General features: G+C 51.6%; 1 protein-coding gene and 1 pseudogene across 1 annotated transcript in view; one reads left to right on the plus strand and one right to left on the minus strand.

Moving 5' to 3' along the window:
• The window catches only part of PLCG2 (phospholipase C gamma 2), a 160,189-nt gene that overhangs the window by 92,486 nt on the left and 51,412 nt on the right, over nt 1-16,291 (plus strand). Inside the window, exons 10-15 of the mRNA XM_069552534.1 lie at nt 6,245-6,346; nt 7,172-7,290; nt 9,248-9,333; nt 10,456-10,576; nt 12,841-13,009; nt 16,098-16,202. Of these exons, the coding sequence (XP_069408635.1) occupies nt 6,245-6,346; nt 7,172-7,290; nt 9,248-9,333; nt 10,456-10,576; nt 12,841-13,009; nt 16,098-16,202 (702 nt within the window). The remainder of the gene's footprint in view (nt 1-6,244; nt 6,347-7,171; nt 7,291-9,247; nt 9,334-10,455; nt 10,577-12,840; nt 13,010-16,097; nt 16,203-16,291) is intronic.
• LOC138418487 (nucleolar protein 8 pseudogene) lies at nt 308-4,299 on the minus strand (annotated as a pseudogene).

The following is a 16,291-nucleotide window of genomic DNA, read 5'->3' on the forward strand; positions in this document are numbered from 1 at the left end:
TAAACCTCATGTCAGGAAATGCCCATTAGTTACTGAAGATAGAGAGCAAAGAGATTATATACAAAAGTATTTTGAGGGACTGTCTTATGCTTCACTAAAACAAAGGTTCAGATTGTTTGAAGTAATTAGGTAAGAACAGATAGGAAATCTATAGAAAAAGAAAGCAATCAGAATGATATCCACCAGATAAGATTTTGACTATTCGCTTGCTCTGAATTCTTTGCCAGTTAAAATCATTTTCTAGATCACTCCAGTTTCCACGGTAAGACTTGTTTACGTTCATTATCAAAATTAACGATGGCATTTATTATTTTGGTTTCACTCTCCTCTTGGCATTTTTACATTTCTTCCGACAGTCCATTATGCAAGTTGTTTGTTCTGATCTCCCAAGAATTCCTGCTGATGTTACTTCCCACTCCTCTCCAGAATAAGTCGGAACCCTGAAGTCTCTCATCATTCTTATAGAAAAAGAAAAATCTAGTAGTCTCTTTCTCAGGTAATGATACTTCTTCAGGGCTGTGCTTTTTGTCATCTGTTTCTTTAGTAACAGCTTCCTCTTCTGATGGAGAAGGAAATGGCAACCCACTCCAGTATTCTTGCCTGGAGAATCCCATGGACAGAAGAGCCTGGTGGGCTACAGTCCACGGGGTCGCAAAGAGTCGGACGCAACTGAGCCACTTCACTTCACTTCATCACTTCCTCTTCTGAACTGCTGTCTTGGAAACTAGGGTCTCCCTGCCAGGCCATCTTCCAGGTTTTACTGCTTCAGCTCTATAGGTCTCTTCCTTTTCATCTTTGGCGTCAGACTCAAAAAGGAAAATGTAAACCCGCCGGTTTGTTCACCCCAAATCATCAGAGCTGTAGGGCCCCGGACTACCTCAGCTTTTTCTCCATCAGAGTCCACATTCCAAGGTGTCTCGTCTTCCTTTTCACTGGTATCTTTTACAGTCTGGAATATTTGTTTTAAATACATAGCAATGTTATAATCCTATTACTTCATGGCAAATAGATGGGGAAACAATGGAAACAGTGACAGACTTTATTTTTGGGGTTCCAAAATCAGTGCAGATGGTGACTGCAGCCATGGAATTAAAAGACGCTTGCTCCTTGGAAGAAAAGCTGTGACCAACCTAGACAACATGTTAAAAAGCAGAGACATTACTTTACCAACAAAGGTCCATCTAGTCAAAGCTGTGGTTTTTCCATTAGTCATGTATGGATGTGAGAGTTGGACTATAAAGAAAGCTGAGCACCGAAGAATTGATGCTTTTGAACTGTGGTGTTGGAGGAGACTCTTGAGAGTCCCTTGGAGTGCAAGGAGATCCAACCAGTCCATCCTAAAGGAAGTCAGTCCTGAATATTCACTGGAAGGACTGATGCTGAACCTGAAACTCTGGTATTTCGGCCACCTGAGGCAAAGAACTGACTCATTTGAAAAGACCCTGATGCTGGGGAAAGATTGAAGGCGAGAGGAAAAGGAGACGACAGAGGATGAGATGGCTGGATTGTGTCACCGACGTGATGGACATGAGTCTGAGCAAGCTCCGGGAGTTGGTGATGGACAGGGAGGCCTGGTGTGCTGCAGTCCATGGGGTCGCAAAGAGTCAGACACGACTGAGTGACTGAGCTGAAAGTCATAAAACATTTCTTTAGACACCTCAGGTGGTTTCTCAGCTTCTTCCCTCTTCTTTTGTTTTGCTTTACTTTCTTTGGGCTTACCATCTTGCCTGCTCTCATAAGCGGCATGGCCATGCCTCATTGAGTCACAATGCGTGATGTCCTTGAATTTCTCTGCAGCTACTGATCCTTCGCTCGAGGAATTGCTTAAGCTGATCTGCAAAGTGCTCTGCACGACATTTAGGGCTTTCAGCTTTTCTGCAGCAAATTCTTCCTCCTCAGCAGTTTTCTTTCCATGTATTTCTTTCTGTTCCTCTTCATTATCCCTTTCTAGACACTGGGAGTCAGTGCCAAAGCGAGACTGCAAATTCATGAGCTTCTGTCCAGCTCTGCCCTCAAATTGAGGTTTAATTCTGAACCTGTTATTGTCCTCTTCGGAACAACGTTCCTTATCACCACTGCTGTCAAAGAGCTTCCCAGAGGCTCTACCAGGGACTCTTCTACTGGTTCCTCTCCTGGGCGGCTTGGCTCCTGAGTGGATGTCTCTTCTTTCACTTTCACTGTTGGAACCAAAGATGGTGTGCGTCGGCTTGTCCTCTGGATGACTGTCCAAATTTGCCAGAGCATTGTGAACCGCCTTCTTTTGGAGTTCTTTGGCTTTCCACCTTGCCTCTAAGGCTGCCAGACGTTTCTGATTATCTTCAGCATGCTTATCCTTAGCACTAACACCTGATGAACGATTAACAGAAAGTGGGACGTCAGTGTTGCGTCCCTGGGAGTCTCTCCTTGAGAAAACCTCGGGTGGCTTCTCAGGGGCCTTGGAGCTGCACAGATCAGGCCTCTGATCAGAGCCCTCTCCTGACTTTCCAGTCTTGTGGCACAGTCTTCATCAAGGCCCCTGCTGTGAGTCTTAGCACCAAGACTTAAAGATTTCTTATCTTTCAGTGGCAACAGACTAGAAATAGGATTCCTGTTTCTCTTTTCTGAACTGTTAGGGGACACCTGCTTTGTGACCCTTGTTCTCAAAAGAAGCCTGTCTCTTGAGGCTGAATTTGGTTTGAGTCATTTGCCTCCTTTGCATGTTGGAAAGGAGTCTGTTCACTTGATGGGCCATTAGCACACAGGGACCATTTTTCCATGGACATGTTCCTGGGTTCCTCAAGTTTCAAGGAAATTTGACTTTTATTAATATTGTTAGCGGCAACACTCTCTTGCAAGGATTTTTTCATTGATCCCTTTCCATAGAGACAGCCCACTCCTTTGAAGGCCTGTAAGTTTGACTCTAAGCTGTTTTCCTTTGGTTTCTGTTTTCCACGTGGGTTCTCTTTTCCTTCTAGAAGAGAAGCCGCAGTCTCCTCGGGATGACTACAGTGCTGGCCTCTGCGGAGGTCACCTGGAGTCCTTTGGCTCTTGCAGGCCCTGTCACGCTGGGCAGTGGTTTCCTGGCCATTGCCCTCAGTCTTCTCTTTTGGAGCCTCCTGGTTACCACCCGCCAACTCTTCCAAATCAGCCAAAGTCAGATCCACCCGGAGACAGTTTTCCATCAAGGTGTTATACTCCTTACCTCCTTCAGACTCAGTTGATTCTGATCAGCGTCTTCATTGCTACTGGACTCAATCAGAGATTACAACTAAGAGCCTTAACTCTGTGACTGAGGGCTATCTACTTTGTTTTTTCTTTTTTGTACTTTAATACAGTCATCAGAAAGATCATCCTTTTTTTCCTGTTTTTCAAATAAGTGTTCTTGTTCATAGACTTTTCTATCTGTGAAAAGTCTACACTGTTTTTGATCTTACCAGAGCTTTTTTTTTCATTGCAATGATTTCATCTGTATCTCCTGAATCAGAGTCACAACGATTTTTCCATAACATTATTTTCACTGTTGAGGCAAGAGACATTGTTTCTGAGGCCTAAACCTGTTGAAGTATGACATTTGTGAAAATCACATTTAAAATCATCCCTTACAACTTCAAAGGGATCATTTTCAGACTCATTGGAGGACCGTGTCGTTTTCCCTAAGTTTTCCTCTCTCACAGTCATTGGTCTTAATTCATCTTCAGGATCAATATCATCATCAGATACGCTGTTTCTGTTTTTGGTAGTTTCTAAACCAGAAGTCTGAAAAAATACATTTTAAAATTCCTGACGATCATCGTCAGTTGTAGAGGGTGAGTTAGGAGTAATGGAATTATGAGGTGTTTTCTGTGCCAATTGTTGTATTAAATGCGGACTCTCCGTTACGCTAGTCGGTTTTGATCTCATGGTTAGAGATGCAGCGGAACCCTCATTCTTCTGCACTTTTGTTGTCTTCTTGGCAGGGCTGTGAAAGGCAGAGAATTCTCCTCGCTGTTTCTTACTCATAGGATCATTCTCTCCTTCCAGTTCCCAAGGGAGGCTGGATACAGGGACAGCATTTGTGAGATCCTCCCCTATCTTCTTTAAGTTGTGGCAGTATTTTGAGGGATCATACTTTGTGATTTTACATTTATGTTCATTCTTTACATGAAGGACAGGGAAGACTCTTCCAGATTTACTCACAACCCAGTTTTTGCGCCCTGGTACTTCTGTTCCTGGCACAGTTTTCACATGGAAATCCACCATCTTAGTCTTTTCTAACAAGCTGGTGTGATGGCGGCATTTTAATAGATGTGAGGATTTCAGAGAACCTGTCTGAATTTCCATCTGGGGGCTGGTCAGGTGGGCTGCAGTCCAGCCCTGGGAGGGACAGGTGACGTGAACTGACCCGAACCTGATGTGTCTGGGTCACTGTTGGGTCAGCTTGTTTAATGACCCGAAGCCTCAGCTTTCTTGTTTATTTAACCGGAGAATAATGTTATACATATCTCCCGGGCTTGTGTGAGTTCAAAATGAACCACACATGACAATGCTGAGGGCAGAGCCTGGCATGCCGCCCCTGCCCAGCACAGACCACCTCACCATAGTTACTTCTCTCCTTGTAATCTCATCACTGCCATTATCGCAGTTGCCCAGCACAATACCCCACACCACAGAGACACATTTTTTTTTTCTTTTCTGGCCCTGTGGCACGTGGGATCTTAGTACCCTGACTGGGGATCAAACCTGTGCCCCCTGCATTGGAATGGTGGAGCTTTAACCACTGGACCACCAGGAAAGTCCCACCAAGTAGAAACATTTACTAACCCCTTAGGATATTCATATTTTAAACTACTTTAGGCAGAAGATTTCTTGTTCACAGCCATTTCAGTTCCAGGTTATGTCGGCTCAGTACCCATGATTTTTTATGCAAAAGCTCTACAGGAGAAGGAAGCAGGAAGCTTCTGGCCTTTGCAGGGCATCTAGGCCTGGCAAGGTGTTTGCATTAAGTATCCTACAATTTGAGTTTCCTGTTCTGGTATTCAAAGGTTGTAACATCCTCTATGCAAATGAACCAGTCGCTCCCCTGGCTCCTGGCTGTTGGGTGTCCTTCATCCGAGGCGATTTGCAAGAATCAACAGTGAGGCTTGTTGTTGCCTTGCACCTACCTCATTTGTGTCTGCCCATATGCTTTACCTTCTTTCCAGCTTCCTGTTCTGACCTTCCCTCCAACCACACGTCACTGGCAGCACATCTGGTTTTATTTTTCCTACAGATAGAGGGTTTAGAGTATTAGGAATCCAGAAAACATGAGCCAAAATTGAATATCTGGGTCATGTTTTATCCTTTTGTCTAGGAATATTTGGGGATTTAGGGTTTGAAGAGAAAACAGTGAAGTTCTTTTACGTTACATGTTCTTGTTTCTAAAGGGCTTCTGAATTTCTGAGACCGTGCAGAAGCTCTTCTTGAACTGGTCATGTATCTTTCAGACCTTATTGGTGTCTGAGTAGCAATACTTTGCTGATCTTGACTGATTCTGTGTTGGTTTTCCAACGTTTAGTTATTTGGAAGCCTAGCACTCCAGATTACTAGCTGTGTGAAGTTGGGATTGCGGGATGTTCTGAGCTTCTGTGTCCTTATCTCTAAAATGACAGTGGCAGTATGTGGCCTGCAGAGTTGTCTGGACAGAGAGAGATGTCACAGGAGGATGACAGTCGACCATTCATGTTGCTGTGATTTGAGCAGCTTCTGTGTTCCAGGTGTTTTAAGCACAGAACTTTTATTTCATCCAGTCCTTCACAGTCTGTGTGCTTAGGTATCGTTATTCCCAGGTAACGGACCAGGAGCTCAGAGAGGGTCTGTGACTTGCCCACCATCAGCCAGGGGAGTGACCGTAGTTGTCCTACATAACTGTGGTCCCCTCCTCTTCATGCTAGCAAGTGTAAGGAGCTGGCTTAGAGCAGGAGTGGGCAGACTATTACCACAGACCGCATCTGGCCCGCAGCTTGTTTTTTACAAATAAAGTTTTATTTATAAACACAACCATGGCCATTTGTGTGCCTGTTGTCTGTGGTTCTTTCTGCACTATTATAGAAGAATTAAGTTGTTGTGGCCAAAAGCCTAAAATGTTTACCCTCTGGTCCTTTAGGGAACATGTGTGCTGTGCATCGGGTGAGGCCTTGATGGTCGTGTCCAGAATGCATCCATATTTCAGTAAAACTGGATCCTGGGAGGTAAAGAATTTTGCAAAGTCTTCTTTCTGATGATTTCATGTTCTTTTTATCATTCTAAGGAGCTTTGGGCCCAGGATCTGAACAAAGTCCGTGAGCGGATGACGAAGTTCATTGACGACACCATGAGGGAAACTGCTGAACCCTTCTTGTTTGTGGATGAGGTGAGTGAGCTCCCTGTCCTGTGCACATTGCTTTGGGATTCACATCGCTGTCCTCCAAAGTGTATGTTCTAGGCCTCTTCCCTTGGAGGGCTTTGCTGCTAGATGTCCCTAGACCGACTCTCTCAGTCGAGAGCTGTTTTTTCCCCGGTCCTCAACCATCATAGGCTTTGATTTTTCTCCTCTGTTTGATCAGATAGGTGAAATATTTTCTTATGCCGCTAGAGGGAGTTGCTGCCAGTGAGCCTTAAACCGTTACAAGCGCAGCACTAGAATTCCGAGGTTTACGTGACTCTTGCAAGATGTGGAAAAGGGTTGTGGAAATGGGTGCACTTGGCCCAGCATGAGGCAGCAGGGGCTGACGGGAGCCGGGCAGCGCCCCTCGTCCCATGCAGGGTTGTTCCCAGGAAGCAGAGTGTCACTCAGGCTTCTGTTTTCTTTTTAAGGGGTCAGGAACTGGCATGTGAAATTTCCTGCCTTTTAGGTATCATGACCCTGGCAGTGTTCTGTGCCTCACCTCGGATGGTGCGTTTGCAAATGTTCATGGTATTATTGTCCCCAAACACTTGTATATGGGCAGCGTGTACTCTTGTAGCCTCCAATACTTGAGGATACATACTGGAAAGGAAATCAACTGTATAGGTCAGCGAAGCGTGTGTCCATACAGCCTGTTGCAATCTGAGTTTTCTGCTTTGGCAACTTGGGTAACTGAGGCCAGGGGGGCCGTGTGTTGAATCTTCACGTACCGTCTCCCCGAGCTGACACAGGCCCGTAAGAACCAGTCGGCACCCGTGTGCTGATCCCTCCCTGTGTTTGTGACTCTCCTAGTTCCTCACGTACCTGTTTTCCCGGGAGAACAGCATCTGGGACGAGAAGTATGACGTGGTGGACATGCAGGACATGAACAACCCCTTGTCTCATTACTGGATCTCCTCGTCTCACAACACGTGAGTCTTCCTGCTACCCTGTGGCCCGTCGGGCAGGAGAACGGTGGTATGGAGGGCGCTCCAGGGCGCTGCTCCGGCAGAGCGTGTGGGCAGAGTGCAGGCCCTTGCTGCTCAGACTGGGATATATGGACGCTTCTGGAGGGGAGGGGAGATGCATCTGTCTTTCCTAGTTGGTATTGCCATAGTAGTCCTTTTTTTGTGGCCCTAAGAAGCAAGTTGACAAAGCCAGTTTGCACAGTTTGGGCATCTCATTCATAGTTGTTGTTGCTGAGTCTCTAAGTCATGTCCGACTCTTTGTGACCCCAAGGACTGCAACACACTAGGCTCCCCTGTCCTTCACTGTCTCCCTGACTTATGTCCATTGAGTGGGTGATGCCATCCAACCATCTCATCCCCTTCTCCTGCCTTCAATCTTTCCCAGCCTCAGGGTCTTTTCCAGTGAGTCAGCTCTTTGTATCAGGTGGCCAAAGTATTAGAGCTTCACCTTCAGCATCACTCCTTCCAGTGAATATTCAGGGTTGATTTCCTTTAGGATGGACTGCTTTGTTCTTCTTGCTGTCCAGGGACTCTCAAGAGTCTTCTGCAACACCAGAGTTCGAAAGCATCAATTCTTTGGTGCTCTGCCTTCTTTATGGTCCAGCTCTCAGGAAGGCAGTTGAATTAGTCACTGAACTGACATTCACTGAGAGCTCACCTTGTGCCAGGCCCTGGGCTTGCATTCCACTACAGGGGGCAGGGGTTCAGTCCCTGGTTGGGGACTAAGATCCCACATGCTGCACAGCAGGGCCAAAAAGTAGGAAGGATGGGGCTGGGCACAGGATCAGCCCCTGTCCTCCTGTGTTTGGAGGGGGAAAGGGCCTCCTTTGAGTCTTAGCAATGAGCAGGAGTTGGTGCGAGAAGAACAGGTGGCGAGGCGAGGAGGAGGAGGGCTTCAGACACAGGAACAGCACATGCAAATGTGCGGGGGTAGGAGGAACTGAGCGGAGTCTCGTAAGACCAGGGCACAGACCCTGGGAGGGAGGGTGGCAGGAGACGAGGCCAGGAAGAGTCGGCTCGAGTGGAATCTTTGAAGCTGCAGGGAGGGCAGTGGGAGCCCCCACTCGTGGCTTTTAGGCCGGAGGGCAGCACACTCCTGTGTATCTTTGGGAGCTTGCCCTGATTGAAAGAAAAGAGCAGACAGGAAGGGAGAAGAGGCTCTCATCCTCCGTCTGCTGTATAAGGTGAGAGGGTGGAGGCCTTCGGTCCTGGGCTGTTGACTGGTACTTTCCCGAGTGTCGGTCCAGACAGGAGTTGGAGAGAAGGCCCTTAGGTTTGTCTCCAGGCATTTTGGAAGACACCTTCCTATTCAGGGGCAAAGGGGCTTCATAGTTCTCATCCCTGCCTTTGATTTGAGTACGTGTCTTAGAATGGCGAATTCTGCCAAACCCAGAAGATAGCTGAGCAACACAGACTCTTAAGGGTGGGGGGGGCATGGGTGGTAAGGAGGAGAATGATAAAAATTGGTCTTTCTGCATCAGTTCTGGTGGACATAGTTCACAGGGTAGCAAGTTCCATTTATCCTGTGCCCGGCCTGGGGCCCTGATGTCAGAATGACGGCCCGCCTCTGCCTTGTGTAGCCTGGGGGGCAGCCGTCGGGAGTCGTGGGTTTATTATCGTCCGTCAGTCTCCCTCCTGACTCCCTTCGACCATGTTTTCCTCGAAAGGACACACGTTCTCCATCCCACCCTTGGGTGTCCAGGATGGTTGCCCTTCACCTCCCGCGACCATAACCTGAGTCTGAGGCTCCTGACTGTCAGCCACACGACTGCCTGTGTCTGGCCCAGATCCTAACTGGGGGGTCGGGTGGGGGGGATCTTTCTAGACGGGAAGGACTCAGGGCATTGGGGGCTCAGGCTGAGAAGTCCCCCAGGGGCGCCCTGAGGTGCAGGCCTGCCCCCACACGGCCCCTTCCCCGCAGGTACCTCACGGGGGACCAGCTGCGGAGCGAGTCGTCCACGGAGGCCTACATCCGCTGCCTGCGGATGGGCTGCCGCTGCATCGAGCGTGAGTGCCCGCCCGCCGCACGCTTCGCGTGGGGCCCGATGGTAGGGGTGGGCGGGGCAGCCTGGGGCCGAGCCAGGCGCCCTCAGCATCTGGGGTGAGCAAGGCGGCCCCCACCAGCCGGGGGGCTTTCCCCCGAAGACAGGGTCCCCCGCGACAAGGAGGGACGTTGGGCCTGGCCAGGTCGGAGCCACAGCACCTTGGGCAGTGGTCTTCTTGTCTGGAAGGCATCCAGATACAGCGGAGGGGCTGGGAGGCCCGTGGCAAAGATGGCCTTCCTGTCCTGCCGTCCCTCGGGGCTGTTGTTAGAGGCAGGAGGGCCCCCTGCGCAGTTCAGCAGGGGTCCCTGAGCGCCTGTGCCCGGGTGCCCGCAGCTGCCCCTCAGAGACGACTCCAGGCCCCCGGACATGGCTGGGAGCGGGTGCTTCCTCCTGACCCCCCAGCCTGCCTCAGTGCCAGAGGCTCACGGCTGTGCCAGGCTGATGAAGGGCCCAGAGCACCGATGTCGGCTCCAGTTTAATCAGAAGCATTCATCAGGGTATCAGACCTTAACGGCAATTCCTCCTACAGAGTGCTGCCTAATTTATGCCTTTTTCCCTGTTAGGGAAAAAGCAAATGTGAAGAAAATTTAGTTTGAAACTGTCAGCTCCTGTCTCCTCTGGGGGTTAAAAATATAGAGGCTGTTCACCTTCTACGTAACCTAGTTCTGTCTGAACATTTCACCATGAATCTCAAAAAATAAATCACTGCCCTGTAATGTTCCCTGTAGCAGAGAAAGCAAGCCAGGGTTTAGACAAGTCAAATCAGAAGATAAAACGCACGATGAATCTCTGTTAAAAAAATTTGGACTAGTGTCTTTTGGACGGATGTGTGGCATTACAAAGGGACCTTTAATTAGACCACCCAGTCTTCCTCTAATGACGCAGGTGACATGTGCACACAGGTGAGGCGTGTCCTCAGGCTGGTGGCCCCGATCTGGCCGGGTCTGACCCCAGTATCCAGCTGATGGAGCCGGCGCTGGGGCGGGGGCCGGGGCACTGCCGTCACCAGGCAGCGTGGCACCTCCAGTGGACGGGGGGTGGAGGGGGACAGGCGGGAGCTCAGGGCGCCCGGTTCTGCCCACAGTGGACTGCTGGGACGGGCCCGACGGCAAGCCCATCATCTACCATGGCTGGACGCGGACCACCAAGATCAAGTTTGACGACGTTGTGCAGGCCATCAAAGACCACGCCTTTGTCACCTCCAGGTCGGCGGCGGATTTCCTGGTGGTTCACCTTCAAGGGGAGGTCGCTGGGGTTGGGTGGACAGACAGACAGACATATTCCCCACCCCTCTGCACACCCCACATAGACACACACACACACATACACTCCCCACCCTCCAGACACCCCACATAGACATACAGACTTACTCCCTACCCCCTGACACACTCCACATAGACACACACACACATACACTCCCCACCACCCCAGACACACCCCACTGCATACATACACACATACACACATGCATACTCCCTACTACCCCAGACAGACAGACAGACAGACACACACTTCTCACCACACCAGACACACCTCACCTCAGACACATACGCACACACACATGCATACTCCCCACCCCCCCAGACACACACACACACACACTCACACACACTCTCTCCACCACCCCAGATGCACCCCACACAGACACAGGGACAGATACTCTTCCCCAACAAATACACACAGACACTCCCTTCCCCCTAGTGGACACACTTATACACACACACTACACATAGATTCTCACAGAGATACACCCCCTACATAAACACCTGTAACACACATAGACACACACAAAGACATAGGCTGAGTAGACACTCCACCACAGATACCCCTCCAGCAGACATAGACACACCCCTACCCCACACACACCCAGACATATACTCTCCACACACACACACTGACACCCCTTTTCCCCAACACACACACACAAACACACAGACACCCCTTTCCCCCAACACACACACAGACACACACACACCCCTTTCCCCCAACACACACACACACATACACACTGATGACCCTTTCCCCCAACACACACACACACTGACACCCCTTTCCCCAGCACACACACAGACACACACACAGACACACACACACCCTTTTCCCCAGCACACACACACATACACACTGACGCCCGTTTCCTCAGCATACACACACAGACACACACAACCCTTTCCCCAGCACACACACACACACTGACGCCCCTTTCCCCAGCACACACACAGACACACACAGACATACACACCCCTTTCCCCAGCACACGCACATAGACACACACACACAGACACACACCCCTTTCCCCCAACACACACACACACACATACACACTGATGACCCTTTCCCCCAACACACACACACACTGACACCCCTTTCCCCAGCACACACACAGACACACACACAGACACACACACACCCTTTTCCCCAGCACACACACACATACACACTGACGCCCGTTTCCTCAGCATACACACACAGACACACACAACCCTTTCCCCAGCACACACACACACACTGACGCCCCTTTCCCCAGCACACACACAGACACACACAGACATACACACCCCTTTCCCCAGCACACGCACACAGACACACACACACAGACACACACCCCTTTCCCAGCTCACACACACACAGACACACACATACCCCTTTCCCCCAACACACACAGACACACACACACGCACTGACACCCCTTTCCCCACCACACACACAGACACACACACAGATACACACACCCCTTTCCCCCAACACACACACACACACACACACTGATGCCCCTTTCCCCAGCACACACACAGACACACACACAGAGACACACACCCCTTTCCCCCAACACACACACACACACACTGATGCCCCTTTCCCCAGCACACACAGACACACACACACAGACACACACCCCTTTCCCCAGCTCACACACACACAGACACACACACACCCCTTTCCCCCAACACACACAGACACACACACACACACTGACACCCTTTTCCCCAGCACACACACAGACACACACGCACTGACACCCCTTTCCCCACCACACACACGGACACACACACAGATACACACACCCCTTTCCCCCAACACACACACACTGACGCCCCTTTCCCCAGCACACACACAGACACACACAGAGACACACACCCCTTTCCCCAGCACACACACACACACACATACACACACACACTGACACCCCTTTCCCCAGCACACACACAGACACACACACAGACACACACCCCTTTCCCCAGCACACACACACACTGATGCCCCTTTCCACAGCACACACACAGACACACACACAGACACACACACCCCTTTTCCCAGCACACACACACAGACACACACACCCCTTTCCCCAGCTCACACACACACACACTGATGCCCCTTTCCCCAGCACACACACAAACACACACACACACAGACACATACTGACACCGTGCCGCCTTGCTAACCCCGGCCGCTTGCCCGCCCGCAGCTTCCCCGTGATCCTGTCCATCGAGGAGCACTGCTGTGTGGAGCAGCAGCGCCACATGGCCAGGGTGTTCAAGGAGGTGTTTGGAGACCTGCTGCTGACCAAACCCAAGGAGGCCAGTGCCGACCAGCTGCCGTCGCCCAGCCAGCTGCGCGGGAAGATCATCATCAAGGTAGTGGCTCGGGGCGTCTCGCGCGCGGGGGGCTGGGGCCCGGGCTCGCCGTTCTCCTCCCTAACTCCACAGCTGACCCGGGCAAGGTCACTTAACCTCCCAGCGCCTGTGCGTCCTTGCTGTCTGGGGGCTCACGATAGAACCCACACCGTCAGTGTGCCGTGAATACAGATGTGAAAGAGTGTGTGCAGAGTGCGTGGAACCGCCCCGCCCCCCAGCAGAGCCCCCCAGAATTCAGGGGCGCATTCACTCAGTGCCACTCACTCGTTTCTTGGCAGCTCTTCACCATGCTCCTCTCTGTCAGGCCGTCGCGATGTGCTGGGGCTGTTCCAGTGAGACCCAGGCTCCGTCCTTGCCCTTGGGAGCTCCCAGGGTAGCTCGGGAGGTGGGCTGGAGGGGGACAGCTGCCCCCAAAGGACTGTGTGCTCTGGGGGTGCTGTGGGAGGGGGATGAGTGACAGCCAGCAGCACCATGGAGAGGGTGACATTTGGGTCAGGAGACCCGATGGACAGTGGCTTAAAGCACGGCAGTTCAAGCCCCGTGTGCAGGAGAGTGGACTCTGGTCCACGAGGTTGTCCAGGGACCCATGACCCTCTCCCCTTGTTCAGGGCTCTCCCAGGGAAGAGGTTTTCAGGTGAGGGCCTGCAGAGCCCCCAAGAGCCCACAGGTAGAATTTGGGGGGACGGCACGGTGGCATGTGAACTTGGGGCAGAAATGTTGCCTCTTTGTTAACATGTAAGCAAAACTTAACCTCTCCTCCCATCATCAGTATTGGCAACAAGCCACGTGGGGCTTTGTCACCAGCAGAAATCATGGATATTTTCACATCACATTTGCAGTTGTTGCAAACATCTCAAAGTGTGCTCGTCGTGACTTTGAAATTATGATGGTTCTTAGATCTGCCTCTAGATGTTATATGAGGTGTTAATAAAGAGGCGTGTCTGATAGTATGTTACAAGGACTTTTATCTACTGCCTTAATAGTTGTATTTCAGTATCGTTGGTTTCTCTTATAATTCTATGCATTATGAGTGTTGTTCTGAGGAAAGGATCTGTACTCTTCCCCAGACTTCAGAGCTGGGGTTCATAGCACAGAACTGGCCAAGCCTGCCTTAGGGCACTGTCCTTGTGTGGTTGATGCTGGGTCGCAGGCATGTGGAGATCCGGCTCACAGAAAGGGGAACACAAGGGATCCGGGGCGAGGGATGCCTGGTAGGCAGGCGGGACGTCAGTGGGACAGGCCCGGCCTCTCCTTTCCTGGCCTGAGAACTTAGTCACGTGACCACCCCACCTGCAGGGGCACTGATATTAGCAGGGAAGCATCGGTGGAAGAAGCGACGTGGATTTCGGTGACAGCCAGCAGGTGCATGGGAAGGACGGACGGGTTTACCAGGCAGAGAAGGGGGAAGGTTTGGGGTGGGTGCTGCACATGGTGTGTTCCCTAGATTGTCACTGGGCCACGAAGACTCACTGGGGACATTCCCTACATGTTGGGAGGTCACAGTCTGGTGGGGAGACCAACCTCTAAGCAGAGGAGAACCGAGCAGTGAGGGGGCTTCGGGCAAGCCCCATCCAGAGGGGAGGACCCTGGTGTGCCCTCGGGTCAGATCAGTAGCATATTTGGAGGAATTGGCTGAGATTTTGGGGTAGATTTCTCTGAGAAGTTCAGGGAAGCTTCTAGCATTCCAGTAGAATGAGAGCAGAGGGGGTTTGGCCGGGTAACGTCCACGACTTCTCAGGTTTGGTCGGTGATTCTTCAGGGGGCCTCATTGCCTCTCTCCGCAACTTCCCCCTGTGTCCATTAGGACAGCTCTCTGCGTGTCCCCAGGGATTTCTCGGCTCTCGTTCCACAGTGTGAAGTAGCACACACCCCTTTAGGAGCAGTCATGGGCTCACCTGTGCTACCTCGTGGCTCACCGCTCTCAACTGCAAGGAAAGGGGGTGGAAATACCGTCTGTGACCCAATCAGTGAGTGCTGCACACTGGGCTGGTTCACACTTACAGATGGTACTCCATCTCATGACAGCCCACAGGACGGGTCATCCGGGCCCCCAGCCCTCTCGACAGGGGAGGCCACAGGTGCAGAGGTTGACTCGGTGGAGGTTGCATGGTTCCTGCCAAAGATGTCACTCGGGGCTGTTAAAATGGGACGTTCATGTCCTGCCACGGCATGTGTCCCGTTTGCCCACTGTCTTACGGGACCCAGCAGGGCTCTGTCACCCCCATTTTACAGGGGAGGTTACTGAGACAGATTGTCATGCGGCCAAGGCTACCCAGTGAGGAAGGCGGTGGGCCCTGAGTTCACACCCGGGTCTGACTCCCCATCGAGTCTCCTCCACCAGGCCGCCGCTTCCCAAGGCTTGTGCGTGTGATGTGGGTGGTCAGCACTCGCCCAGGTGGATGTCTTCATGATTGCCCTCTTCGTCTTGCCAATGGACACGAAGGTTTCAGAGCAGCGTGGCCACATGCCCTGGGTCACACAGCTGATAAAGCAGCAGCAGGGCTGTTTGCACCCAGGTCTTCTCAGCCTACCTCCCCAGTGTGCCCGCCCCTGCCCTGCACAGCCTGTGCCCGTGGACACACCGTGGCCTCGCCTTTCCCTCTGTGCGCTGGAGAATTTGGGCACGTCGTTGATTCACTGAATATTTATCAAGCAATCATTATGTGCTAAACTAGCTCAGGAAATTCAGCAGGGAACAAAACAAAGTTCCTGCCCTCATGGGGCTTATATTCTAGCAGGGAAGACAGAGGACAGTTAGATATGTAGCTACACACAGGGCTCAAGAGTAAGAAGGTTAGCTAAAGAGTATGAGGGTTAATTATATCCAGGGGCTTGAGAGTGACAGGGGCAGGAAAGGGGCGTGGGCAATTTCATGTCTTGTAGACAAGGGAAGCGCCTCTGGGGCGGTGACGCCAGGTGCAGAGCTGAAGGTGGAGAGAGAGAAGCCGGGCAGAGAGAACCGGCAGCGCAAAGGCCCGAGGCGGGACGGTGCAGGCGGATGCTGCGCTGACGGGGGTGGAGGTCTGCTGGCCACACGATCCTGACTCTGGGGCTCAGGAAGACAGGCTCTGTGTGTTCTTCCCCTCAGCATAAGAAGCTGGGCCCCCGCGGTGACGTGGACGTCAACATGGAGGACAAGAAGGACGAGCACAAGCAGCAGGGCGAACTGCACATGTGGGACCCCATCGACCAGGTGCGGCTCCTCGCGCCCCGCCCAGGGCCGTGAGCGCCCCGCCCTCCCGCCGGCCGCACAGAGGCCGCGCCGGCCGCACTCGCAGCGCG

Source organism: Ovis canadensis, chromosome 14 (genome assembly GCF_042477335.2).
Source record: "Ovis canadensis isolate MfBH-ARS-UI-01 breed Bighorn chromosome 14, ARS-UI_OviCan_v2, whole genome shotgun sequence".
Lineage (NCBI taxonomy): Eukaryota > Metazoa > Chordata > Mammalia > Artiodactyla > Bovidae > Ovis > Ovis canadensis.